The sequence below is a fragment of the Crinia signifera genome, chromosome 9 (assembly GCF_055691185.1).
Source record: "Crinia signifera chromosome 9, ASM5569118v1, whole genome shotgun sequence".
Classification (NCBI taxonomy): domain Eukaryota; kingdom Metazoa; phylum Chordata; class Amphibia; order Anura; family Myobatrachidae; genus Crinia; species Crinia signifera.
The window spans coordinates 141,983,335-142,009,312 of record NC_139225.1 but is presented as its reverse complement, the minus strand read 5'-3'; the positions used below and the strand labels follow the sequence as shown (position 1 = coordinate 142,009,312).

Here is a 25,978-nt window from a genome sequence, read left to right as displayed (position 1 = left end):
AGAGAGAATTAGATTTGGGTGGGGTTTTACTTCAAAGTGAGATCTATATTGCAGTGTAAAATCATGCAGTCAGTATTTTCCCTGCACAGAAACAAAATAACTCACCCAAATCTAATTCTCTATGCACATGTTACATCTGCCCCCCTGCAGTGCACATGGTTTTGTCCATCTAAGAAGGATTTTGTCAGAAAGAATGAACTAGAATAAACCCCATAGTGCAGTGCTTTTCTATCCTGATAGAAATCCCATTTGGGGTTAGCCCCTTTACGTTCTATATTATACAATGAGGAAGAGACCACACAAAAGTTTGAATACTGATTTATTAACAATGCAAACAGAAAATGGCAGCTGTTTTTCTTTTGGATTCGGCGTAGGAATGGATACCACTCCAGTGTAATTATATGGGCCCTAATAAAGTTTTGTGACCCAAATAGCAATTTCAGAACTGTTTTCATCTTTCTGGTCTCAACGTGCTTGGAAAGAATTGGACATTGGAACCGATTTACCACGCACAGTACTAGGTTCAACAAGATCAGTGCTGACCAAACCGGTCCTCAGCATCTACTAACAGTCCATGTTTTCCAGACCACCCAGCTGATGCACAGGTGCAGACATTACTAACTGTTAAAATGTCAAACGTGTCCTGCATGAATTCCTAACATTCTACAGATCCACTAGTGGCTCGGAAAACATGAACTGTTGGTAGATCCTGAGGACCAGTTTGGCCAACCCTGGACTAGATCGTGCATTCACAAGAAATTTGCGGCGAAGTGCGTCACAGCCAATGTGCGGCACTGACTTCTTCGCAAGTTGCAGCAGCACAATTCTGCGATTCCCATCCCGTGAAATATTGGTAACTAAGGGTTAATGGGCAATGCGGCCTATGGCAATCAGTAAATTGTTTTAAAATATTAGTTTATGGATATATTTCATGATATTATAATTGAGTCAAGAACGAATGCCGTACCCTCTACGGCTTTCCACATACTGCCAAGTTACATTCATGAAAGAAACAAAAGATGCACCCGGAGAAATGGCATGCTGTAATCTGTATCATTGTAGAGCAGGCCCGGCCAATCTGTGTGGCTCTCCAGATTTTGTGAAACTACAAGTCCCAGAATGCCCTGCGACAGTTTTGATATTAGGGAATATAAAAACTGTACCAGGGAATGTTGGGATGTGTAGTTTTGCAACAGCAGGAGAGCCACAGGATGGATGGGCCTGTTTTAGAGTGTGACCATCTATTACTACCCACACACTGACAACGTCCCACTATAATGATGTCATCAACGTACCCGACAATAATCATGCTGTTCTGTATAGTGATACTGAGCAAACAACACATAGACAAACATTGCTTAATCCACTCTGAATGTTATATTTTACAGCACGTACATTTTAACAGATGCTGCTTCCAATCCTATCAACCCGGTTTTGATTCATTACCGTCAAAGAAATACAAATGAGATAACATACACACACAAATATTAAAATATTAAAAATTAAGTGCAAAACACAGTGCATTATAAAAGCAGACTAGCCTCTCTTGGAATATTATAATATCCAAGGAAATGTTTCCCTCTTTTCTTGAGTTTAAAGCGGGCGGGTCACTGTGGTGACAGCCATCTTGTGGCCATTTTTAGTTCAAGAGCCTCGTGCCTCAGAAAGGAGGTCACAAGTTCCTTATGAATGACTGGACCACTTCATCCGTTTGGTCTACCAAAACTGCCGCCTCCATTATGTGTAACCCGTGGACGTCATTTTCCATCAATACAAAGTTTAAAAAGGAAACAAAAACAACAAAAACAAAGTAGAAAAAATAGCAAAACATTCAACATGGTTGGAGCGACAATGGTCACGGCAGTACAGTATGACATATTTTCCCTGCAACCAATCAGAACACAGGGATTGGCACTCAAGTGTATCTTAAAGCCTGGACAGCTATTTTTTTGTTCTCTCGCAACAACGGTTCCTTTAGAAAAATACAAAAATATTAAAATATATATAAAACCCCCCTCAAAATAAGAACAAAAGCAGTTTAAAGAAATACTTGCCGGTAATAATAATAACTATTCATAACTAATTTAAACCAGTGTGCCCTTACCACATACTGTAACCAGTCCAAACCAAAGTTCTCCCCCCCGCCCCCTAATGGTTGTTTGTGACGATCTCCTACTAAAAAACCTTTTTTTCTAGTTGTCCAAGCAATATTTCTGATTGATCAGTTATATTAAAAAACATGATAGGCAACTAGTTCAGCAGAAAGAAGCTTGGTCCAAGTAACTAACTAGAGAATTGCAAGTGATTTCATTGCCGACAGGAACTAGCATGCTAAATAATATGATTTAGATGAATGATGTGCTAACTAGTGGTTAGAGCAGTAACTAGTTCTACCGATGGCTATCGAGTCACATGCTTGTAACGAGATCATACTCGGCCAGTGTACAACTTAGACACCAGACGGAATGACTTTGAGTTTGTTTAAATACTGTCAATATTAACAAAAGCTCTTTAAATAGCAATGTATGGCTAAAAGTGGCCTCACCACTAATGAGTGTGTGTATTACAGGAACTGGTCATTGCTGTAAACCTAACCAAACAAGATGGCGGTCTAACATGATTGGTTTCCGATGGGTATCATAAGTCTTAATGGCAACTGTTGTTGGTTCCACTGGAACACTAGACTATTTCGTTAGTACCAAAGCCATCACTAGTCCCACTAGCGACACTGGCCCAACTGCAGAGGGAACGATTATTCTGTAGATCCGCTCCAACTCTTGGCTGCGTCGGTTACAGCTAAGAGCACCACTGGTAAACTAGTCTGTGCGTGCCGGCTGTCTGGTTTCGTTGGTAAACATGGCTAGTTCCAGTGGCGAAATACCAGGGATTCAAAGGTGCCTGATGCTTTGTACCCAAAATGCGCCTTGTTGCCTCCTCAGCGTTTGCAGGACTCATCTGTAATTGTAAAAAGAAAAACAGAGGGGTGGCGTCAGGGAAGAGCAATGGTGTAAGAGGGCAATGGGGATTACAGGAAGGACAGAAGAGAAGATGCTCCCAGGTTCCATTCTGTGTGATGTCGTTCCCCAAGTCACGGGTAGATCGACTACATGCTCAATGTGTAACTTTTGCCTAACACAGTTGGTATACCTGGGCAAGCATGGTAACAGATATGATAGGGAACCAGGCAGAACCATAAAAAATGACACAGATAAAAACCCTTTGGCCCATCTAGTCTGTCCCTTTTTTTTTTACTATATTGTTACCTCAAACCCTATGTGATCTTTATTACTATGTAAGGATATCCTTATGTCTATCCCATGCATTTTTAAAAACTGTCTTAACGCCCTCATACACTACCTTGATTTGGGCCGATTTCACCCGTTCCTAATGGAACGGGCTGAGAAATCGTCCCAAATCGGGTGGTGTCTGATGTCTCCTCAGGTCCGATGTGCGGTCCAATGTGCATCATACCTGAGTCGGTGGTCGGACGGGAATGCAGGTCCGACCTCGGACCCTCCTCCTGGTGGCGGGAACCAGGGTTGGCATGCAATGGATCACATGTGAAAGGACCGCATGTGATGTATTGCATGCGACCCTGGCACCCGGGAAGGTCCCGGGCGGCTTGCGGGGGATCGTCTGGCCATACAGTGCTGCAAGAGATCGCAGTGGTGTATGGTCAGCTTTAACAGCTAACTCCTCTGATGGGAGGCTATTCCACTTGTCCACTACCCTTTCTGTGAAGTAATTTTTCCTCAGATTTTCCCTGAACCTCCCTCCCTCCTTGCAGTGTCAGTGCAGGTCTTCATTTTCTAATAAGATATGGCCTCCAGAACTGAACACAATACTCTAGATCGTACCAATGACCTATACAGTGGCATTATTACTTCTTTCTTTCTACTACTGATTCCTCTCCCTATGCAACCAAGCATCTGACTTGCCTTCTTCATTGCTATGTTACATTGCCTCCCCGCCTTTAAGTCCACTGAAATAGTGGCACCTATATCCCTCTCTTCCTCAGTAGTTTCCAGCATAGTGCCATTTATACTATATTAGCCTTTAGATTTTAGCCAAGTGCATGATTTTATACATTTTTTGGCATTAAACTGTAATTGCCATGCTCTTGACCATTCCTCTACTCCATGGGTTCTCAAACTTGCTCCTCAGGATCCAACACAGTTCACAGTTTCCAGGTCACCCGGAAGGTGCACAGCTGCACTCATTACTCGTTGACACATTTGAAAAGATCCACAGGTGGTGCTAATTATTGTGATTCTGTGAGGAGACCTGCAAAACATGCACTGTGTGGGGTCCTGAGGACCAAGGTTGAGAACCCGTGCTCTACTCTACCTAGATCATTAATCATTGGTGTTACACAACGTCTACCCTGTTGCATACCATTGTGGCATCTGCAAAGAGGCATACTTTAACTTCAATACCATTTGCAATGTCACCAATAGAGATTCTAAAAAGCACTGGTCCAACTACAGATCTCTGGTTCCGTCCACTGGTGACATTACCCTCCTGTGACTGCACACCATTTACATAAGGACAAGGGGATGATGAAGACCAGGTCCGTCACAGGAGATTGGCCTAGGACTAAGGAGGCCACTCACCGACTATGAGAGCTTTCCTTCTCAGAATACCCTCCAACAGGGCACTTTCCTCCTCTTCGTCATCCTCAGACTGAGTGAGGGATGGGACTGTGGTGTCTGGCTCCTCCGACGGGCCGTACTCTGCAAGCATAGAGCTCTCCGAAGGATATTCAAAGGTTCGCTCGAGTTCCACCTCCGGGAAAGAGATGTTCAGCTGGTGACAAAATGAAGCCAGGAAAAAAACAATTAATTGAAAGTTTTAGATCTTGGAAAAGGCTAAAACAAAAATAATAATAATAATTCCATTGTGCTTGGCACGTCATGTAAGTACATATCCCCATTATAAGTCATTATGCTGGCTCTCGTTGTTTGCTGGCCAGAGAGATTGAGGATGAGGTGGACCCTAAAACTGGTGACACACCTTACAATCCAGATGTTTAGCCTGCTCGCCATAGTCCAGACCAGAAACAGATCCAATCTAGCCACACAAGTAAGCCCCACATCCCCTACAAATAGTGACAGCTGGTCACGGCACACTGCCTCCGTAACGTCACTACACATTCGGCAATACATTTATTATGACATGAACGGATATGAATCACTCTAGTGCCCTGGGGTGGTGTCACCACAATGCCAACTCCTGCTCAGTAGGAGGTGTCGGATGCTGCACTGTAACAGTAACGGGGTACGTGTCAGCCGTCAGGGTGACTAGGGCAGATACGGTAAAGTGACTAATTAGTCACTTTCCGCATCTTTATAGCAGCCGGCAGGAAAGTGACTGGCTAGTCCAGTCGCTTTCCGCATCTTTATAGCAGCCGGCAGGTTGACTAGGACAGATACGGCAAAGTGACTAATTAGTCACTTTCCACATCTTTATAGCAGGCGGCAGGTTGACTAGGACAGATACAGCAAAGTGACTAATTAGTCACTTTCCGCATCTTTATAGCAGCCGGCAGGTTGACTAGGACAGATACGGCAAAGTGACTAATTAGTCACTTTCCACATCTTTATAGCAGGCGGCAGGTTGACTAGGACAGATACGGCAAAGTGACTAATTAGTCACTTTCCGCATCTTTATAGCAGCCGGCAGGTTGATTAGGGCAGATACGGCAAAGTGACTAGGTAGTCACTTTCCGCATCTTTATAGCAGCCGGCAGGGTGACTAGGGCAGATACGGCAAAGTGACTAGTGTTATCTATGGTATTCTTTGTTACGTCTAGCATTTCAAAGGTGCTCTGTTCTGAACATGAATTTCCCAGACATAGTACACATTATGTTACACTGTGGCAATGTAATGTGTAACATAATGTGTACTTTGTCTGGGAAATTCATGTTCAGAACAGAGCACCTTTGAACCGCTAGACGGAACACATAGACTCTGTGATGCGTCTCCTTTATATTGTGACTAGTCAGTGTTGATTTGTTGGTTGCAGTATCTCAGTCATCCCCACATAAAATTCAGGGGTCAGACACAGTGATAACAGTGTTTATTTAAGACACATTAGAGAACCATCACAGGATAATTAAGGTTCCTGTGAAGTCACATTAATCACTGTTAACCCCGTTAATTCATTGCCGGCATTTCCCGTTAACTTACAAGTCTCTGCTGAGACTGAAACATTGTTTATTTACATTTCTCAAAACATACTGTGTTGCCATATTGTTACAGAAAGTGAATCATTCCTGGGGAATCTATATTTTTGACAGAGCATCATTTAAATGCTGCAGTTAAAAAAAATCAGAGACCATTTAGCAGACATGGGAGCCCCGCACATGCTGTTTTTAAACATGTACTTACCTCACTTTGTTTGTCAATATTTGTATATTTTTTTAATATTTTGCAGTTTTAAATACATTTAAATAAAGGCAAAATTTTATTCTGTATATAGCAGTTTACCCTAGTCACCTGCCGGCTGACTAATTAGCCGCGTACCCCGTATATAGCAGTTTTCCGTATGTCTGGCCCCTGGAGGTGAACGCTTCTTGTATATAGGCTGTGCTGTAGGAGAGATCTTGCAGCTATGGAACACCCACATGGGCGTTGCAGCTTTGGCAGTATAGTCGCAAGGACGGCAGCATATCGATCGAACGTGCGTACACACTGCACTTTTGTTCCGATATGTGGCCGTAATGTCGGATGAAAATTAAACAGCAAAGAACATTCGACCGACCGAGTATGGACGGTCAAGACAGTTTTTTGCCGTTAATCGCTCGTATGGGACAGCGTACACACATATACAATTGAACGGCTGTCCGACCCAAAACGGAAGAACGGCCCGACAATTGTATATATGTGTACCCAGCTTAAGTGCAGAATATGACTCCCGTCTCTGTGGAGGAGCCGTCACTGCAGCCAATACACCTTTCTGGGGGCAACCGGCATATATACACAGTGACAGGAGCCAGGTGCCCGGCGAACCGAAAGTTCTGCACATACGCAGACACTGAACATCAGTCCTCTGATCAAAATAAGGCCCATAATGTGTGAGGCCATACCTAGCACCTACACCTGGAGCAAAGCTTCATGCACCGAGTAGTAAACGGTGTAACGGTTAGCAGCATTACTACCCCACAACCAGGGCCGCCGAGAGGGGGGTACTAATTACCCGGGCCCCGGCTTGCTGGAGGGGCCCGGTGGGGGCCCTGGTCCGACCCCCCCTTTCCCCTCCCGGGCAGCAGCATCACATAACTCTACAGCATGTGCTGACAGCAGGCTCACTGACAGTGTGAGAGCTCATGCTGAGCCTGCTGTCAGCACAGCACATGCTGTAGGTGTTTACTGCAGCTGCTGCTGAAGGGGGAATCCCCCCCCCCCCCCGACTTTACAGTGTTTTGTCACCCCTGCTAAACATTTTTGGGGCGTGACCTAATCGTTATTAAGCCACGGCCCCAAAAATTTTACCGGGTCCCTGCATACCTCTCGGCAGCCCTGAGGTCATGGGTTCGATTCCCAACACGGCCCTGTGCGGAGTTTGTATTTTCTCCCTGTACTTGAGTGGGTTTCCTCCGGGTACTCCAGTTTCCTCACACATTCCAAAAAATATACTGGTAGGCTAATTGGGTTCCAACAAATGAACCCTAGAATGTATGTGTGCGCGTACATGTGGTAGGGAATATAGATTGTAAGCTCCACTGGGGCAGGGACTGATGTGAATGGGCAACTATACTTTGTACAGCGCTGCGGAATATGTGTGCGCTATAAGAAACTGTTAATAAATAAATAAATAAATAAATAAATAAGGAATACAGGGATAAGCTTGCCTATAGAGCTTATGCTTGGGAGCAGGGCCCTCATGCCTTTGACTGTCTGTAAATGCCCAGTTTGTTGTATCACTGTCTCCTATTGTAAAGTGCAACGGAATTAACGGAATTGTAAAGCGCAACGGACTATGCTGTGCTATAGAACAAACTGTATAAAGGCAACAAGTAGAGAAGCTGCGTACATCAACTATTCAGTTTCCACCGACCATTTAATAGAGTGTAGAAGTGTAGCGGTTGCTATAAGGAATGTCTCCACTTTAAAGGCCAGGGCTTGCATGGCGAACTCCAAGCCACCACTTGCGGCTGCTAAAACTTGCTTGTCGCTGGTGAAAACGGTGCACTGAGCGATTTGGTCACTGAGCGATATTAAGGTGAAATCACTCAGCGACCACATTGCACAGTGTGTGCACATAGAATGTTTGCTACAAGTTCCCGTAATCCTCATCATCCATAGAATTTGGTGACAAAATCTCGCGCAGCTCTGCAACCTCGCTCTGCAGAGCATCTCTCCCTCGATAGTACAATCGTTTCAGGAAATGATCCATGTAATATAAGCAATGACAAGGGAAATAAATGTGCGGGGAAGGGAAAATAAATCCTTATACACCAGCTCATTTTATACGCTATTACAGGCCTGCCAGGGAAGGGGTTAATTGTGTTAATCCTTTAATTGGATGTGCCATTAGCCAGATTATGTCGTTTGGGGTTATACAGGAGCTGTCCAGGAAAAGGAGCAAGGTATGGAAAGATGGGACTGAAGTGGAGAGAGATTAGAGACCAGGAGTATGGGTGACGGGGATCTGGAACTGAAGGGTGGGTACAGACAGAGGGGATACAGAATGTACAGACAGAGGGGGACTGTATTCAGCGACTGAGCAATGATCTTCCTCTATGGAATATCTAGTCACAGCACTGTTATTATCTCCACTCTGAGTGGTTCATAAAAGAGTTTATTATTATCTGCCACTTCTACTGACGGCATTTCCCTTCTATGTCCTTTATCCATTGTCCAGTGGCGATCAATGATCTTTGTCTCCATACCCCAGGGGAATTTCCAGTCCCTCTTTTTCCATGATCCCAACCTCCCATCACGCCCAGATGTCTCTCCTCCCCACTATGACCCCAGATGTCATGAGCCTTCTTCCCAGAGTCTCCGTTCTCTGCCCCTCCCTCTCCTTAACTCTTCCCTACACGTCTTACTGGAGACCATCTCTTATACCGTCTCTTACACCCCTTTCTAGGATGATGCCACTTATAGCATGGTCTGTGGGACTCTTCCTCACCTTGCTATATCCACATGTTCCTGCTTTACCCACTTCCAAATCCCTGTGTTCCTCTCCACCACTTTCTTCATCTTCTTTCTGCCTTATCCCTTTGGAGGTTTGCCCAGACATCCTCCAGACTGTCTTAGGTCCCCTCCTCCGGCACACACTGATGGAGAGTTTCCTCTCTCCGTCTTCAGCCTTTCTTTAGAGGGAACAGACTTGTAAAATTCTTATTTAGAGAGCTAAGAATGTGCCGTAAAAAGAATGGTCCAGAGGCCCGATTCAGTTGCAGATAACTACCAGTAGATAGCCGCTGCCGGGACGGAAGGACAATCCGCCTTGTGCAGATCTGCGGATGACATGCGGAAATAACGCTATGCGCTATCCTGTCGCACGTCCATACGCAATTCACTAACCACTGAATGAATGTGCAAATGTGAGCAACTCTGACCCTTCCACAACTCTGCGCTGATGGAGGCCGGAGCGGACATGACAGACCCTCCCTGGGAGCGGCTTCTGCTAGTTTTAGCACTATTTTGGCTACGATACGTATACATGCGCAGTCATTCGATAATCGAATGGATTGAGAATTTGCACATCATGCGCATTAGTGTTAATGTGTAAGTGGGGTCTTCTCCCGTGTGAGAGTGCATGATAAGAAGCAGGGTCTTCTACTGTATGAAATCGGCCCAAATTGGATGTGTTTGACACCTCATCCGACCCGTGTGGTCCCGTGCGCATCGTGTGGGACCCTACAGATTGAACCTGCTGCAGTGAAGCACCGCTGTGCACACCTATGTGCAGCTGCGGGGTCCGGGCAGCGGTGGCTGGGATCTTGGAGCGCTATTTGATGGGCAGTGGAGCAGGAAGCCCTGCTGAATTTGAAAACATTTGAAAAGACAGCCGGGCGCTGAAAGGCTGAGAGATTCAGCCAATCAGCGTCCGGCCCGTCTTTTCAAAAATGTTGTAAAGTAATTAACCAAAGTTAATTAAAGAGCGCCTGTATATGGGTTGTTACCTTGATGAGCAGCTGCTTACGGGGGTGGTCAGTTCCCCAAATATAAGGAAAAACAGAAACAACAAGCTTAAGCAGCGCTTATAGCAAAAATGTCATGACAGTGTATGCATCAATGGTTAAAATGAAAATTTAATAACACATAAAATTACATAAGTATAAATAAATAAAATACCAATAGAATGAGGGGACCTAATGGGAGTGTCATTCTATTGGTATTTTATTTATGTATATTTATTTATGTAATTTTATGTGTTATTAAATTTTCATTTTAACCATTGATGCATACACTGTCATGACATTTTTGCTATAAGCACTGCTTAATCTTGTTGTTTCAGAAGACACCGCTTCTACTGGAAAGAGATAAAGGGGTTAATCTTGTTATTTGCGAAGGGTACGAGGTGCCGCCTGGATGCCGTTCCAAAGCGCTTAAACTCTGGCAACGGCACCAGATTTAACCAGATCTCGCACCAGTCGTAGGGCCAAATTCACTATAAACTGCTCACAACCCTATGTGGCATCGAGCATTTCAGGGCAAATTCCGCCTGCCATAAAGTGTGTCCGATGATGTGATGATTCGCACTAGCGAGTCATCCGCAGCTAACAGGATCAACCTCATAGTATCATCCAATCAGATGCTAACTGCTGTGTTACAGGCTGTGTTTGAAAAATGACTGGACGCTGGTTGGCTGGTACTTTATCTCTCTCCACGGCTTAGTACATCTGCCCCACCTTACCAGTTATCAGACAGGAAATCTTAGTCTCAATCTGCCGTTATCCTGCAGTGTGTCGGCATTCTCGATACCCTGATAATAACCAACGTAATTCTGGGACTACATCATCCTTGCGGGAGGACATACCCAAATTCAGTGTAGTGTGGCATAAAATTGGTTTCTGGGTAGCTCAGAAATCGGGGCCTTCAATCTGCTGAGCGGTTCTATCACTTTATACTAGGCTGGGTTTTATGAAAAGCTTTATGTGAATGTCTGCGTGTGTCAGTATCAATGTGTGGTTTTCATCATGAAGTAGACACCTCCCCAACCGTGCCGCGGGGACAGACAATTCCTGCTCCACACCCAGTGATGTCATCAGAAAAACCATACCCTAAAGTGTCCTATTTTATCCTTATGTTGTTATAGTCACAATACCGAACATCCAGCACTATTTTATCATTAGTGTGGTGCCACGCTGTCATAGGCTGAATTTGAGCTCAGTTGTTATATATATAGTTTAGGTTGAAATGCCGCTCCCAGGGTGTTGGGGTGTGGTATGGCGTCCAACAGTCGGGATTCCAACAGTCAGTATGCCGACATCGGAATCCGGACCGTCGGTACTTCGACAGGGGGGGCGAGCGCAGAGAAGACCCTTGCGGGGCTCACTGCGCTCACCACAGGTTCTATTCTCCCTCTATGGGGGTCGTGGACCACCACAAGCAAGAATTGGCCCTGTCACTTGGGATCACGACTGTCTGGCATTTGAACAGTCGGGTTCCCGGTGTCTGCCTACTGTCCATTGGGATCTCGTCTGTGGGTCCGTCATCTGGCAACCCGGGGCTGTGCCTATCACCTCCACATCTGAAATCGGCTCCAAACCTCTTCTCCATCCCCTGAAAAACATTTTCACTGCCACTAAGAGAGAATGGGGGAAATACCTGCCCCATCGGTACAGAAATTGGGATAAAGGGCCTTATTCAGGCCTGCTCGCAAGGCTGCGTATATATTCGGAGCCTATCGAGCAGGTTAACGTCGCCCCGGCGAACACACGCCCCACTGTCGCCTGGAATCCACTCACTATGCTGCGAGCAGATGTGTAAAGAGTTCTAAACGTTTAGCCAATCAGCTCCTGACTGTCAAGTTATAGGCGGTGTTTGAAAAATGTCAGGAGCTGATTGGCTGGACACTTTATCACCCTCGCATTTATCTCTTTTTAACCCTTTGCAGTCCAATTTCTTTTCTTGCAATTCAAACAGTCTGCTTTAAATTACATGTATTTTTTTTTAATTAAAAAATGGTCTACATTGAATGTTGAACGATGTTAATGTTCTTATTTTAAAGTGGCTCCCCATTGGGTCTGCTACTAGCGCTAGGGCTGCTGAGCCTCACTAGACGTTGGACCTGACGTCTTATTTTTTTTTACACATCGGAACGAATGCATAGTTTTTTTGGTACTTGTGAGTTATCCGGGCTTCCGATTTTTTCATCGCGCCCGAAATCGGGGGCATCGCGTCGGTCGTGGCCGTTATAAGGAGCCGCGACGCGATGCCCACGATTTCCCATAGACAGTAATGTTAAAAGACGCGATGGACCCGATTTCCCATAGACAGCAATGTTAAAATAAAATTACAATGTGAAATTGGCCAATATATTTTTAAAATAAATGTTTCATGGCCCCCCACCACCGTTAACGCCACCCCGCTATTGACGCCAACCCGAAGCGTGGCGAGCGCAGCGAGCCCGCGAGGGGCGGCGGTACGCGTCCTCCGACCTTTTCATGCCCTACTATCCACTAGGGCGTGGAGTGAGAATAGAATAGTGTGGCGAGCGCAGCGAGCCACCGAGCCCGAAGCGTGGCGAGCGCAGCGAGCCCCGCGAGGGGACGCGGACACCTTCACAGGTATCCGCGTGCCCTTGCGGGCTTCACAGGTGTCCGCGTCCCCTCGCTGCGCTCGCCACACTATTCTATTCTCACTCCACGCCCTAGTGGATAGTAGGGCATGAAAAGGTCAGAGGACGCGTACCGCTGCGCTCGCCACGCTTCGGGTTGGCGTCAATAGCGGGGTGGCGTTAACGGTGGTGGGGGGCCATGAAACATTTATTTTAAAAACATATTGGCCAATTTCACATTGTAATTTTATTTTAACATTGCTGTCTATGGGAAATCGGGTCCATCGCGTCTTTTAACATTACTGTCTATGGGAAATCGTGGGCATCGCGTCGCGGCCCCTTATAACGGCCACGACCGACGCGATGCCCCCGATATCGTGTCTTTTAACATTACTGTCTATGGGAAATCGGGGGCATCGCGTCGCGGCCCCTTATAACGGCCACGACCGACGCGATGCCCCCGATTTGGAGCTAAATCGTGGGCATCGCGTCGGTCGGGTGTCCTTAAGTTAACCAAACTTAAGGACAAAATCGGCAGCCCGGATAACTCACAAGTACCGTTTTTTTTTCTAAAGTGCGCTGGATCTTCATGTCAGCCAGCGACTACAATGCCCGACTCATGCTATTTCATCGTTATGCTGGTCTCCTATACCCTCAATTTCTCCTTAGATAACGGATGATCAGGGTAATTGAATGTGTGATTGTGTGTGTGGGCAGCCACGTTAGCCAGTCCATGCATTGCAGAGCAGAGAGGTACGGCCCTGCCTGGAGCGTACGCTGGTCTAGCTCATATTAATGAGCAATCGGATTCTTGGCAGCGGCTTTTGCCAGCTGGTGCAGCAGAGCGTGCTTGCACACACGTCGGGGAATCACCGGCACTTCCAGCATTTCACGTGCTTACAGGGGGGACACCTAGGATCAGCGCATTGCCTTTCATACGCACATGAACGCACAGCGGCAGACTGTCAGGATGAATTCAACACAGTACAAACACGAGACCTGAACCGTACGATAAGTCCGCTCTAGAGGGGGCACAATACTTCAAATTGATGACTTTAAGCAAGAATCGGTATTCAATTGTGGGGCATTATTCTGTCTTTTTTTTTTTTTGGGAGGGGGAGGGAGGGGGGTTGGGGGTAAATTGAAACGGTTGAAAATAGACTCGAAAAAAAAACCTTGCAAATTTTAGAAATAATGAAACAGGCATTGAATAGGGTGAATCCAAATGGTCTGGAAAACATCTGAAAACTGACGATTTTGGAGTGGTGCAAACATCCGGTAATACTTATCCCCCCCCCCACCCTGTCAACCTTACCTATGTGAACCTGTTTCATGTGTCGACCTAAGCCATATCAACCTTCTGTGGTCGACCTAATTTGTGTCGACCCTATAACCCCAATGTTCTGTAGCTGGGACGGTGGGTCCGTGCAGTTCCTCTTTCCTGCCTGGGGTGGCGCTGTCTGCTGTGCTGTCTCTATCACATTATGGCCTATAATTCAATACAGACCAGACTGTAGTAGAAGCACTGGTACTCTTTACCTAGCACGGCGCCCACGATTTTGATCGTGGGCATCGCAGGTAAAAAAATTGCGGGCATCGCGGGCATTGAATGCACAAAAAATCGGGTGCGACGCGACCGACGCGATTTCCCATAGGGATCAATGTTAAATTTCTCAATTGACCCGATTTTACTGTTCAATGCCTCAATTGACCCGATTTTTCCATAGGAAACAATGTTAAATGGCCCACAGAGGCCAAATAGGCACCCTAAAGTGTGAAATGGCCCCCACAATTGTTAACGCCACCCCAAGATCAACGTCAACCCGAAGCGTAGCGAGCCCGCGAGGGGTGGCGGTACGCGTCCTACGACCTTTTCATACCCCCACTATCCACGTCGGCGTGGAGTCGAGAATAGAATAGTGTGGCGAGCGCAGCGCGCCACCGAGCCCGAAGCGTGGCGAGCGCAGCGAGCCCCGCGAGGGGACGCAGATACCTTCACAGGTAAACGCGTCCCTTCGCAGGCTTCACAGGTATCCGCGTCCGCTCGCCACGCTTCGGGCTTGCCACACCATTCTATACTCAACTCCACGCCGACGTGGATAGTGGGGGTATGAAAAGGTCGTAGGATGCGTACCGCTGCGCTCGCCACGCTTCGGGTTCACGTTGATCGTGGGGTGGCGTTAACAATTGTGGGGGCCATTTCACACTTTAGGGTGCCTATTTGGCCTCTGTGGGCCATTTAACATTGTTTCCTATGGAAAAATCGGGTCAATTGAGGCATTGAACAGGAAAATCTGGTCAATTGAGAAATTTAACATTGGTCCCAATGGGAAATCGCGGGCATCGCGACGGTAGCGTTGCACCTGATTTTTTAGTGCATTCAATGCCCGCGATGGCCGCCGTGCTAGGTAAAGAGTACCGAAGCACCAAAGCAGACAGCGCCACCCCAGGCAGGAAACAGGAACTGCAGGGGTCGTGACAGGTGTAGGGTGCTAGAGTGACCACTAATACAGTCCCTATGTATATATATATATCACTGCCATGTTCCTATTTCTCAATGTCCGATAACTTTCTTAACCCCTGATGGTGTAATCTTCACCATGGTAGGCTATTTTAAATTAAATGGTGAGCCTTGGAGAGAGATAAAGTGGAAATATATAAACTACCTACCGACCAGCTCCCAACTGTCATTTTCCAAACCATGTCGGTGTCATGCCAGTTAGGAGCCGGTTGGCTGGAACTTCATTACAGTCCACTTTATCTCTTTCCAAGGGTTAACACATAAACTCCATTCCGCTATGTGGGAATAATGGATGATTATTTATGGAGCACCCACTGCCCCTAATGAGGACGGGCGAAAACTTAAGGCCCCCATACAGTAGTGCGATTTGGCTGAAAAATCTGGTGAAATCAGGCCAACTCGGTCTGACCCGATGTGCGGTCCAGTGGGGATGTGGTCATTTGGTCTACAGCATGATGGTCAACAGTCCTTAGGTCGACACCATTAGATTGACACGGGAAAAGGTCTACATGGTTCTAGGTCGAAAGGTCATTAGTTCGACAATGCCCAGGTCGACAGTCAAAAGGTCTTTTTCACTGTTTTTTGAGCCGACATTTCATGCCCTACCATCCACTAGGGCGCGGTGAGAGAATAAAATAGTGTGCCAAGTGCAGCGAGGCACCGTGCCCGACGCATTGCGAGGGGATGCGGTGCACTTGAAACTGTGTGTTGACAGTCAGGTAAAAAAACAGTGAAAAACCCCATGTCAACCTTTTGACTGTCGTCATAAACATTGTCGAACTAATGACCTGTCGAACTAACGACCTTTCAAACTAATGACCTTTTGACCTAGAACCATGTCGACCTAGACCCACTTCGACCTTTTCCTATGTCGACCTAATGACTGTCGACCATCATGCTGTAGATCAAATGATCCCAACCCGGTCCAGTGTGCATCGGGGCTGAGGTCGAACATGCCGCACATAAGATAAATCTATTTAGCACCCGCGATTTATCACATCCGACTTCCCTTCAACTCCCCAGGAGTCATTTTACCTGTGATTTATCAAATGTAAAAAAAGGCACATCAGTGCGACATTCGACCTGAGCCTTCCGGGGAGCTGCCGGGGGAGTTCAAGGTAAATCAGGTCTAACTTGTCCTTAAGACAAGTTGGACTAATGTATGGGGGCCTTTACAATGTGATTAAAAGCTAGAAACCCTTTGAGTGCCAACGTTGCTGTGAGCGGTCCTCAAAATATCCGCTAAAAATGCCGGCGCCGCTCACAGCGACTGTTCGTGTAGTATAAATACAAATGCAGTCGAGTCAATTCATTAAAGTTTAGTAAAATACTGCACCCCAAAAAGAACAGTCGCTGTGAGTGATGCTGCCATTTTTAGGAGGATATTTGAGGATCTCTCACAGCACTGAAAGGGTTAAGAGTTGAAATAAAACGTTCCTCCATTGTGTGCTAATAAAGTTAGACAGAAATGCAATTTTTCTTTTGAAAACAAAAAACAGTAAGTGTGTAGCCGGCCGATTGCTACAGGCCTGCAGATCAGCCACAAGAGCTTCCTGTGTACAGAAGCACTGACCGTCTGCAGGAATATGCACACAGCAAGTCACGGAAACATGCAGCTGTCTGCGGAGAGGAACTTGTGGCCATTTCCACATATGTCCTATATCATCACAGCATACACACTGACAGCTGATACTCCCCCACCACGCTCTGGTAGCACTCTGGGCGCACTAGTGCAAATTGAGATGCCCGGCAGGACCAAAACTGATTTTACTCTGCGTCTCTGCTCTTTTGTACCTGAATGACTTACAGCCTTATACTTAGTGTTCATTCTAGCACCCGATATCTTTGAAAACCCATGCAGTTCCTCTTCCCTGCCTGGGGTGTCGCTGTCTGCTGTGGTGTTTCTAGCACAGTGTGGTCTGTATATCAGCACTGATATGCAAACCAGACCTGTTCTAGAAACACCATAGCAGACAGCGACACCCCAGGCAGGGAAGAGGAACCGCATGGGTTTTCAAAGATAGCGGGTGCTAGAATGAACACTTAAGTAAAAAAAATATTTTCTGCAGTACAAAGCTCAAATTTAATTGAAGTTTGAGATCTCCCATAATTCATTGCTGCTTTATCATTTATATTGTCATGAGTGTTGCACTGCAATGTGGAGTTTTCCCAATAGCACGCCAAACAAAACAGATGTTGGACAGTCCAACCAGCAAGTGACCCCTGTTGGCCTGTACAGGTGTTCTCAGCTGATTGTACCTGTGTGTGCATTGGCATATATATATATATATATATATATATATATATATAAATAAAGTGTAGTAACAGTAATAGGTTTGCTGACCACCTAAGGTGAAACACCTGAAATATAACCAGCAAATTCCAATGGAATAACGGTCAAATTGTAGTAAAAGTTGCAGGGTCAGTGCTACAATTAGGTAATAATAACAGGATGTACGTGTGCACATACATGCACACACACACACACACACACACACACACGCATACACACACCTTTAAAGATAAGACATGTTTCTATAGAATAGAGTTTGAAGCTGCGGCCACATACTGTACATAGATGAGGTGCAGTGTACCTAGTGTAAGAATGCTTTTCAGTCCCAGCAGGCGCTACTGACTCTAAACATGACCCCACACTTGTCTTAGCCTGCCAGAGGAATGATGACAGATAACATTCTAGAGATAGAGGGGGAAGTTATGTGGAGGGAGGGGGTGGGGGGTTGACAGTGGCCCGACAAACTGAGGCTTTCAGTCAGAGAAGAGAGAGAGAGAGGGGTTTGAGGAAGGATAGGAGAGTGACAGAGAGAGAAGTGAGAGGAAGGACAGGAGAGTGACAGAGAGGGAGGTGAGAGGAAGGACAGGAGAGTGACAGAGAGAGAGAAGTGAGAGGAAGGACAGGAGAGTGACAGAGAGAGAGGTGAGAGGAAGGATAGGAGAGTGACAGAGAGAGAAGTGAGAGGAAGGATAGGAGAGTGACAGAGAGGGAGGTGAGAGGAATGACAGGAGAGTGACAGAGAGAGAGGTGAGAGGAAGGATAGGAGAGTGACAGAGAGAGAGGTGAGAGGAAGGGTAGGAGAGTGACAGAGAGAGAGAGAGGCGAGAGGAAGGGTAGGAGAGTGACAGAGAGAGAGAGGAGAGAGGAAGGACAGGAGAGTGACAGAGAGAGAAGCAAGAGGAAGGACAGGAGAGTGACAGAGAGAGGTGAGAGGAAGGACAGGAGAGTGACAGAGAGAGAGGTGAGAGGAAGGATAGGAGAGTGACAGAGAGAGAGGAGAGAGGAAGGATAGGAGAGTGACAGAGAGAGAGAGAGGCGAGAGGAAGGGTAGGAGAGTGACAGAGAGAGAGAGGAGAGAGGAAGGACAGGAGAGTGACAGAGAGAGAAGCAAGAGGAAGGACAGGAGAGTGACAGAGAGAGGTGAGAGGAAGGACAGGAAAGTGACAGAGAGAGAGAGAGGTGAGAGGAAGGATAGGAGAGTGACAGAGAGAGAGGCGAGAGGAAGGATAGGAGAGTGACAGAGAGAGAGGCGAGAGGAAGAACAGGAGAGTGACAGAGAGAGAGGCGAGAGGAAGGACAGGAGAGTGACAGAGAGAGAGAGGCGAGAGGAAGGACAGGAGAGTGACAGAGAGAGAGGAGAGTGACAGAGAGAGAAGAAAGAGGAAGGACAGGAGAGTGACAGAGAGAGGTGAGAGGAAGGACAGGAAAGTGACAGAGAGAGAGAGAGAGAGAGAGAGAGAGAGAGAGGTGAGAGGAAGGACAGGAGAGTGACAGAGAGAGGTGAGAGGAAGGACAGGAGATTGACAGTGACAGAGAGAGAGGTGAGAGGAAGGACAGGAGAGTGACAGAGAGAGAAGCCAGAGGAAGGACAGGAGAGTGACAGAGAGAGAGAGTTGAGAGGAAGGATAGGAGAGTGACAGAGAGAGAGGCGAGAAGAAGGACAGGAGAGTGACAGAGAAGTGAGAGGAAGGACAGGAGAGTGACAGAGAGAGGTGAGAAAAAGGATAGGAGAGTGACAGAGAGAGAGAGAGAGTTGAGAGGAAGGATAGGAGAGTGACAGAGAGAGAGTTAAGAGGAAGGATAGGAGAGTGACAGAGAGAGAGGCGAGAGGAAGGATAGGAGAGTGACAGAGAGAGAGGCGAGAAGAGAGATAGGAGAGTGACAGAGATAGAGAGTTGAGAGGAAGGATAGTTGAGTGACAGAGAGAGAGTTGAGAGGAAGGACAGGAGAGTGACAGAGAGAGGTGAGAGGAGTGACAGAGAGAGAGAGTTGAGAGGAAGGACAGGAGAGTGAGAGAGAGAGGTGAGAGGAAGGACAGGAGAGTGACAGAGAGAGAAGTGAGAGGAAGGATAGGAGAGTGTCAGAGAGAGAGGCAAGAGGAAGGATAGGAGAGTGACAGAGAGAGAGTTGAGAGGAAGGATAGGAGAGTGACAGAGAGAAGTGAGAGGAAGGATAGGAGAGTGACAGAGAGAAGTGAGAGGAAGGATAGGAGAGTGACAGAGAGAAGTGAGAGGAAGGATAGGAGAGTGACAGAGAGAGAGGTGAGAGGAAGGATAGGAGAGTGACAGAGAGAGAGTTGAGAGGAAGGATAGGAGAGTGACAGAGAGAAGTGAGAGGAAGGATAGGAGAGTGACAGAGAGAAGTGAGAGGAAGGATAGGAGAGTGACAGAGAGAGAGGTGAGAGGAAGGATAGGAGAGTGACAGAGGGGCCCATTTATCATTCAATATTTGCGGCTAAATCCCCAAAACGGGTTAGCTGCAAATATTACGTATCACCCCAATGTATGTAGGAGGGACCGCAGCAGGAATCTATGATCCTGATCTTTTCATGTGTCGGCCATGTCAACCTATCGACCGAATACGAGATGAGAAGGAAAAGAGTGAAAAAGATATGTGGGTACTTGTTTCCTAGCACGGCCACAGAGATTTACATCGGGGTGGTCGTGTCGGAAAAATCGCGTCGATCGCATCGCATGGGATTTGGTCGCATGCGATGCGATCGACGCGACCGACCCGATTTTTTGATTGAATCAAATGTGAATTGGGTCCCTGGGACCCGATTTCACATTGTATTCAATGTAAAATATTCCCTAGAACCCCAAAACTTCACAGGTATACGCGTGCGCTCGCCACGCTTCGGGCTCGCTGCGCTCGCCACACTATATATTCTCAACTGCACGCCGACGTGGATAGTAGGGGAATGAAAAGGTCAGGGGACGCGCACCACCGCCCCTCGCGGGCTCGCTGCGCTCGCCACGCTTCGGGTTGGCGTCTATCGTGGGGTAACGACGGGGCCATATATAATGTGAAATGGGTCATATTGTCCCATTTCACATTTTTTTCAATGTGAGATGGACTTAATCAAGTCCATCTCATCTTGTGCCATTATAATGGCACAAGACCGACGCGATGCTCACGATTTCAATGTTAAAAAATATTTTAACATTGAAGCCTATGGCAAAATCGGGGGCATCGCGTCGGTCGCGTCGGGACCAACGTTAATGGTCCCGAACGACGCGATGCCCCCGATTTTTTATCTTAGCCGGCAAAATGGACCTGATTTCAAAGGAAATCGGGTCCATCGTTGGGATTGTGTACCTTAACTTAAAGGTACACGATCCCAACGATTGTGGCCGTGCTAGGAAACAAGTACCGATATGTGACATGAAGAATAAAAGAGGAGTCAAAGTAAATGAATGACATTGGATAGTTTGTGGTCGGAATGACAGAGAAAGCCGAACAACTGGGACATAGAACGAGTTTAAAGTTCTAACGCAAAGTACAGAAATATATCGTACAGGGAAGAAAATATAATCAGTTATTGTGTCTTTGAATGCGTAAAACTCTCTCTTACCTTCTTCTTGTCTCGAGAATGTTTAGCCATGCAAGACCTGGACAACGCCAGATATCCCCCAATAACTTTGATCTCGTCTACTGTTGGGTAACGCTTCTTGCCAGACTCGGGCCTGGAGGCCGGGCTTTTAGTCTCTGTAGCACCAAACCCATTCTCGCAGATCGCCACTTTACGTGGGTTGACTGTAATGGTGTTGCCTATCCTCCTCTGCACAGACTGGTTCTCCCCTGTCCCTTTTTTTATGTTCTGGAAATTGCAAGTGACCCTGGAAGGACTCAGCCCGCGTTGTCCATCCTCCTCTGTTTTCCCAGTGCTAAGCTTATGTGTTTCGGGTCTCGTTACGGTAGGTGAAACCTGGGTATTCAGTTTTACATTTCTGGCAGGAGATGCTGGTCGCAGTTGAAAAGGAAAAGACCTGACTTCTTCCAACAGACTAGGCCTGATGCTGAACCCACTCATGGCTGTGGGGGCCATGCAGGTCGAGAGCTCAACTGGCTCAGAGTCAACACAGGAAGAGGATGAGGGGTTATGGGAGGAGTGAGCGGTTTCCTGAGTTAAAGCCTGGCTTCCCGTGACAGCTTGAAGGCAGGAAGGAGGAGGCGGAGTAGGGTTAGCAAGAGAAGATGAGGCCTGGTTCTCAGAATCAACTACTACATGAGGAGTGGACAATAATGTCTTTGTCGTCCCATCTGCTTCTCCATTGACCAACTGTAAACAAGGGTCACTATTCTCATCTTCCGTTCTTGAACCTCCAAAACGGCTAAGCAGCCGGCTCACCCTGCCTTTACGTTCCACAGAAGGAGACTGGTGGTCCTCTGGAGAAACCTGTTGTTCCTTTACTTCGTTAGGTAGATGTGGATCCCTTACTATGTCCTCGACCCTTGCGATGCGGTGAACTGTTTGCTCTGTGGAAGGCTTTGATCTTGTAATGTAGGACTCTGGGATCTTCCTCTGCTTCTCCTGTTGGATAAACGGATTTTGCTGAACTGGCCCAATATTTTCCCTCAGCACCCGGCTTTCTTTTTCTTCTGCTGCTCCACTACCACCACCACCTACCTTCTCTCTCTCCTCCTCTTCACTGGCTTCCGGCTCAAGTTTGTTCTCCAACATGGAAGCTTCGGCCTTGGCCTTTCTTCGCAAAATTATCTCTCTTTTCCAGGCAGGCATCTTGGCGAGGCGATCCTCCTCCTCCCTCTCTCTCCTTTTCATCTCTTCCTCATCCTTTCTTTTTCGCTCCAGCAGATAGACCTTCCAGTCAGGAACCTCCATCACTTTCAGACTGATAGATCCAAGTGTTGATAGCTCCGATGGCACCCAATCTTGGGCTATTTGTCAGACTCAGAAGCTAGAATTTGCCAAGGAGGCATGTTGGTTGGAGAAAAGATAGTTTCCTGCACTCTTAGCTTGATGTTCCTGAAAAGGATTGCGAGAAGAAAGCATTAAGTACTGGCAGAAGTGACAGCTTTAACCAGGGAGGGGGAAGGGGGGGAAGAGACAAAAAACTAAATTTACAAACAAATGCACCATGCCAAGTTATGAGAAATCACAGGAGGGAACAAATATGTGCTGGGGGAATTATGTGCGTGCTGAGGAAAAGGCTAAAACTACTTTTTAAGAAGAAAAAAAGAACTATGGAAAGGAAATGTCACACAGCGATCGGCTTACAGAATGTATGCAAAGAAATGCACGAGAATAATAATAATAATCTAAGTAATGAGTTAGAAAAGAGAAGTTGGGCTAGAGAGGAAGAGAGGATAAAATAACATACAACCATTAAAAGTATGAACTGGGGGAGGGTGACCATAGCAATTTACTGTAAGCGGAAGAGGGTGATTAGAACAAGCTACGATGCATTATCATATTAAGCTTATTAAAATGACATATTTTGACCTTGAATGCAAGACATTGCAGCTTAGAACCCATGGCAGAGGAGGTACTAATCTTCTCACGGATGGCATTTACACAGCCGCCAGTGGGCAGCGCAGCTGGCATGCTGTGGTCTATAACGGTATGGTGGGTGGTGAGTAGGTTGGGTATGTACAGCACACACCATATGTCTTGGCTCTGTCACCGGGGTGGATTAAGGGCACAAACGTCTATGGGACTATAGGGAAAAGGCAGACGTGAGACAGAACAGAGCAGTCAGGGAGTGAGACAGCCCAGTGCACTCCGACATCAGAGTGAAAGGGTCCAGCACAATGAGACAGGGATTGAGACAGTGTGATTCCGGAAAATACAGTAGGCTGAGGCAGGAGTGAGGCGGCACAAAGGAATGAGCAATGGGATTAGACGGGTGGCAAGACGGCACAATGAGTGGGGGGCCAGACAAATCAATTAAAGGGGGGGGGGGGGGAAGGGACAGAGAGCAGAGTAAAAATGAGACTACAGGGAAAAATGAAAGTACAGAGGAAATCAGTAATGGGCTCGGTAGAGGTGGATGTGATTGGAAGAGATGAACAGTTAGGGTAATGGGCCTACCTAGAGACAATAGAGAGACAAAGGCGCAGCTGTTCACACACACCGGGATGTATATATACACACACGCATACTGTATACAGGGGGCATGTCTATGAGACTCAGGATGCAGACAGCTGGACTTGTGTAAGCAGAGATTGTATATTGTGAGAACACCGATATAAGCACCATAGCAAATGAATACTATACATTATATATATATATATATATATATATATATATGACACACACATTACACAGAGTGACAGGCGTAATGTAGATTTGCCTCTTTCATAGACAAGTCACATTCATACAGTATTATGAATACATTATTATATACGTGATGTACATACCACTTGCTCGCCGTTACCTTTCAGTGTCGTCCGAAGTGACATCCACCAGATAACGACCCCAGGCTGGGGGACCATTGGGGGGCATAGGCTTCTCTCTAATGCCTGCCTTTCATCACAGATACAGACAGTATCGCACCAAAGGTCTTTATCCCTGTAACCGGTTCCCCAGGTGAGAAGTGGGATTTCCTAGTAACATGCACTATATTTGGAAGAAAGAATATGCAAGTTGGGATATAAAGAGCTCAAAGTGCTTTAAAGCCCCTTTAAATGAAGTGGAGAGAGAAGGATGTGTGGAAAGAAGAAATTGAATCACAGACAGAAGGAGAGAGAGAGAGGGAGAGAGAGGGGGGTGGAGGGTGAGGTTACTGCTATGAATAATACTGAGAGTGAAGGGGGAGGGTGGATACACTAAGGAAGGAGGGGGGTGATACAGCCCTATTAACCCCAGCACTGCTGAGGGGGGATGAGCCACACACTGAAGCCTCCGGTAGTATTACACAAAACCACATTCCGATACTGATTGCTCACTTCCTATCGCAGCTTCCTCTCATGTTCTGTACATAATAACGCTAATTACAGATAAATGCAAATAAATATCCCATCGCTGTCTCCCCAGACTGTCCTCCTTGTACAGAACATCTCCTTCCCTGGCTTCCAATATGCTAATGCGTCCATTCGGTATATTACTGTGCGATACAAAGTGCTTTGTGGTGTCTTTGTACCTCTCAGCGGTCCCACTGTGATTACAAATAGCCTGTATTATCTGCCAAGATGCATGCATAGGAAATGCATGAGTGTTCTTCCCTGGCCAATCACACGTCAGGTACCAGGTACTGTGGATGTGGCTACACAGGAGGATAACTCATCATTGGCATCGAATTTGTGCACACCTTGGGGCATCAGGCATATACACACCTGGGGACATCAGGCATATACACACCTGGGGATATCAGGCATATACACACCTGGGGGCATCAGGCATATACACACCTGGGGACATCAGGCATATACACACCTGGGGATATCAGGCATATACACACCTGGGGGCATCAGGCATATACACACCTGGGGACATCAGGCATATACACACCTGGGGATATCAGGCATATACACACACTTGGTGATGCAAGGCATACATGCACAAACCTGGGCAATAATGGCATACAAACACACCTGGGAATGCAAGGCATACACACTAAAACACACACACACACACACACACCTGGGGACCCATAGCATTGATGCACACACACACACACACACACACTTGGGGGCATCAGGCATATACACACCAGGGAATACATGGCATACACACACACATGGGGGCACATGGCATACATGCTCGCCTGAGAATGCAAAGCGCACACACACACACACCTGGGAACACGAGGTACACACATGCACACCTGGCACAACTGGGGATACATGCACACCTTAGAAAGTGAGGCATATACACACACACCTGGCACACGTGAGACACACACGCACACACCTGGCACATGCGAGACATACATGCACCTGGGAACACATGGCATACATGCACACCTTAGACCGCAAGGTCTATACACACACACACATACGCGTGTGCACACCTGGTGATGCGAGGCACACATGCACACCTGGGGATGCATTTTAAAGGAACACTAAATATTATGACCATTGATGGTTTGCTAACAATGGTCTAAGGCAGGGGTTCTCAAACTTGATCCACAGGACCCCACACAGTTCGCATTTTCCAGGTCACCCGACAGGTGCACTCATTACTGACTGACCAGTGGCGTAACTTCAAATCTTGAGCCCCCCCGCCAAAAGTCTCTTTGCGCCCCCCCCCCCCCCGGCCGCCCGCCCGCCCACCCACCAGCCCGCTCGCCCACCAGCCATACTTACATACATAGGAGTCCGGCTGCGGGCAGCGGGTGGGAGCCGGGCTGTCATCGGTGCGGGTGGGAGCTGGGATGCCTGTCAGCGCTGCGGTGGTCCCGGCTCCCGTCCTGGCTTCATTCTGAGCCTATGGAGACGGACCATCACAAAATGTCTGCCCCCATAC

General features: G+C 47.0%; 1 protein-coding gene across 3 annotated transcripts; it reads right to left on the bottom strand.

Annotated features, from left to right (window-relative positions):
* Nucleotides 1-302: 302 nt before the first annotated feature.
* On the bottom strand, nucleotides 303-24,363 carry PPP1R18 (protein phosphatase 1 regulatory subunit 18). Of its 3 annotated transcripts, XM_083160002.1 has the most exons (5): nucleotides 23,932-24,363; nucleotides 22,181-22,537; nucleotides 21,125-22,084; nucleotides 4,614-4,806; nucleotides 303-2,955 (listed from the first exon to the last, which is right to left on the bottom strand). In XM_083160002.1, exons 2-5 carry the CDS (start codon nucleotides 22,391-22,393, stop codon nucleotides 2,936-2,938), a joined length of 1,386 nt encoding a protein of 461 aa, XP_083016128.1. In that variant the 5' UTR covers nucleotides 22,394-22,537; nucleotides 23,932-24,363; the 3' UTR covers nucleotides 303-2,935. The 3 variants fall into 3 exon arrangements, with proteins under 3 accessions (XP_083016128.1, XP_083016126.1, XP_083016127.1); XM_083160000.1 differs by having other exon boundaries at nucleotides 21,125-22,537; nucleotides 23,932-24,352; XM_083160001.1 differs by having other exon boundaries at nucleotides 21,125-22,537; nucleotides 23,949-24,352.
* Nucleotides 24,364-25,978: the final 1,615 nt, after the last annotated feature.

What these genes read in the sequence shown, in the direction of transcription:
- PPP1R18 (XM_083160000.1), bottom strand. Translation starts at nt 22,393, where the DNA reads ATGGAGGTTCCTGACTGGAAGGTCTATCTGCTGGAGCGAAAAAGAAAG. An exon ending in ATTCTCGAGACAAGAAGAAG is followed by an intron (nt 4,807 to 21,124) that starts GTAAGAGAGAGT and finishes TTTTGTCACCAG; the next exon opens with CTGAACATCTCTTTCCCGGA. An exon ending in AAGGAAAGCTCTCATAGTCG is followed by an intron (nt 2,956 to 4,613) that starts GTGAGTGGCCTC and finishes TTACAATTACAG; the next exon opens with ATGAGTCCTGCAAACGCTGA.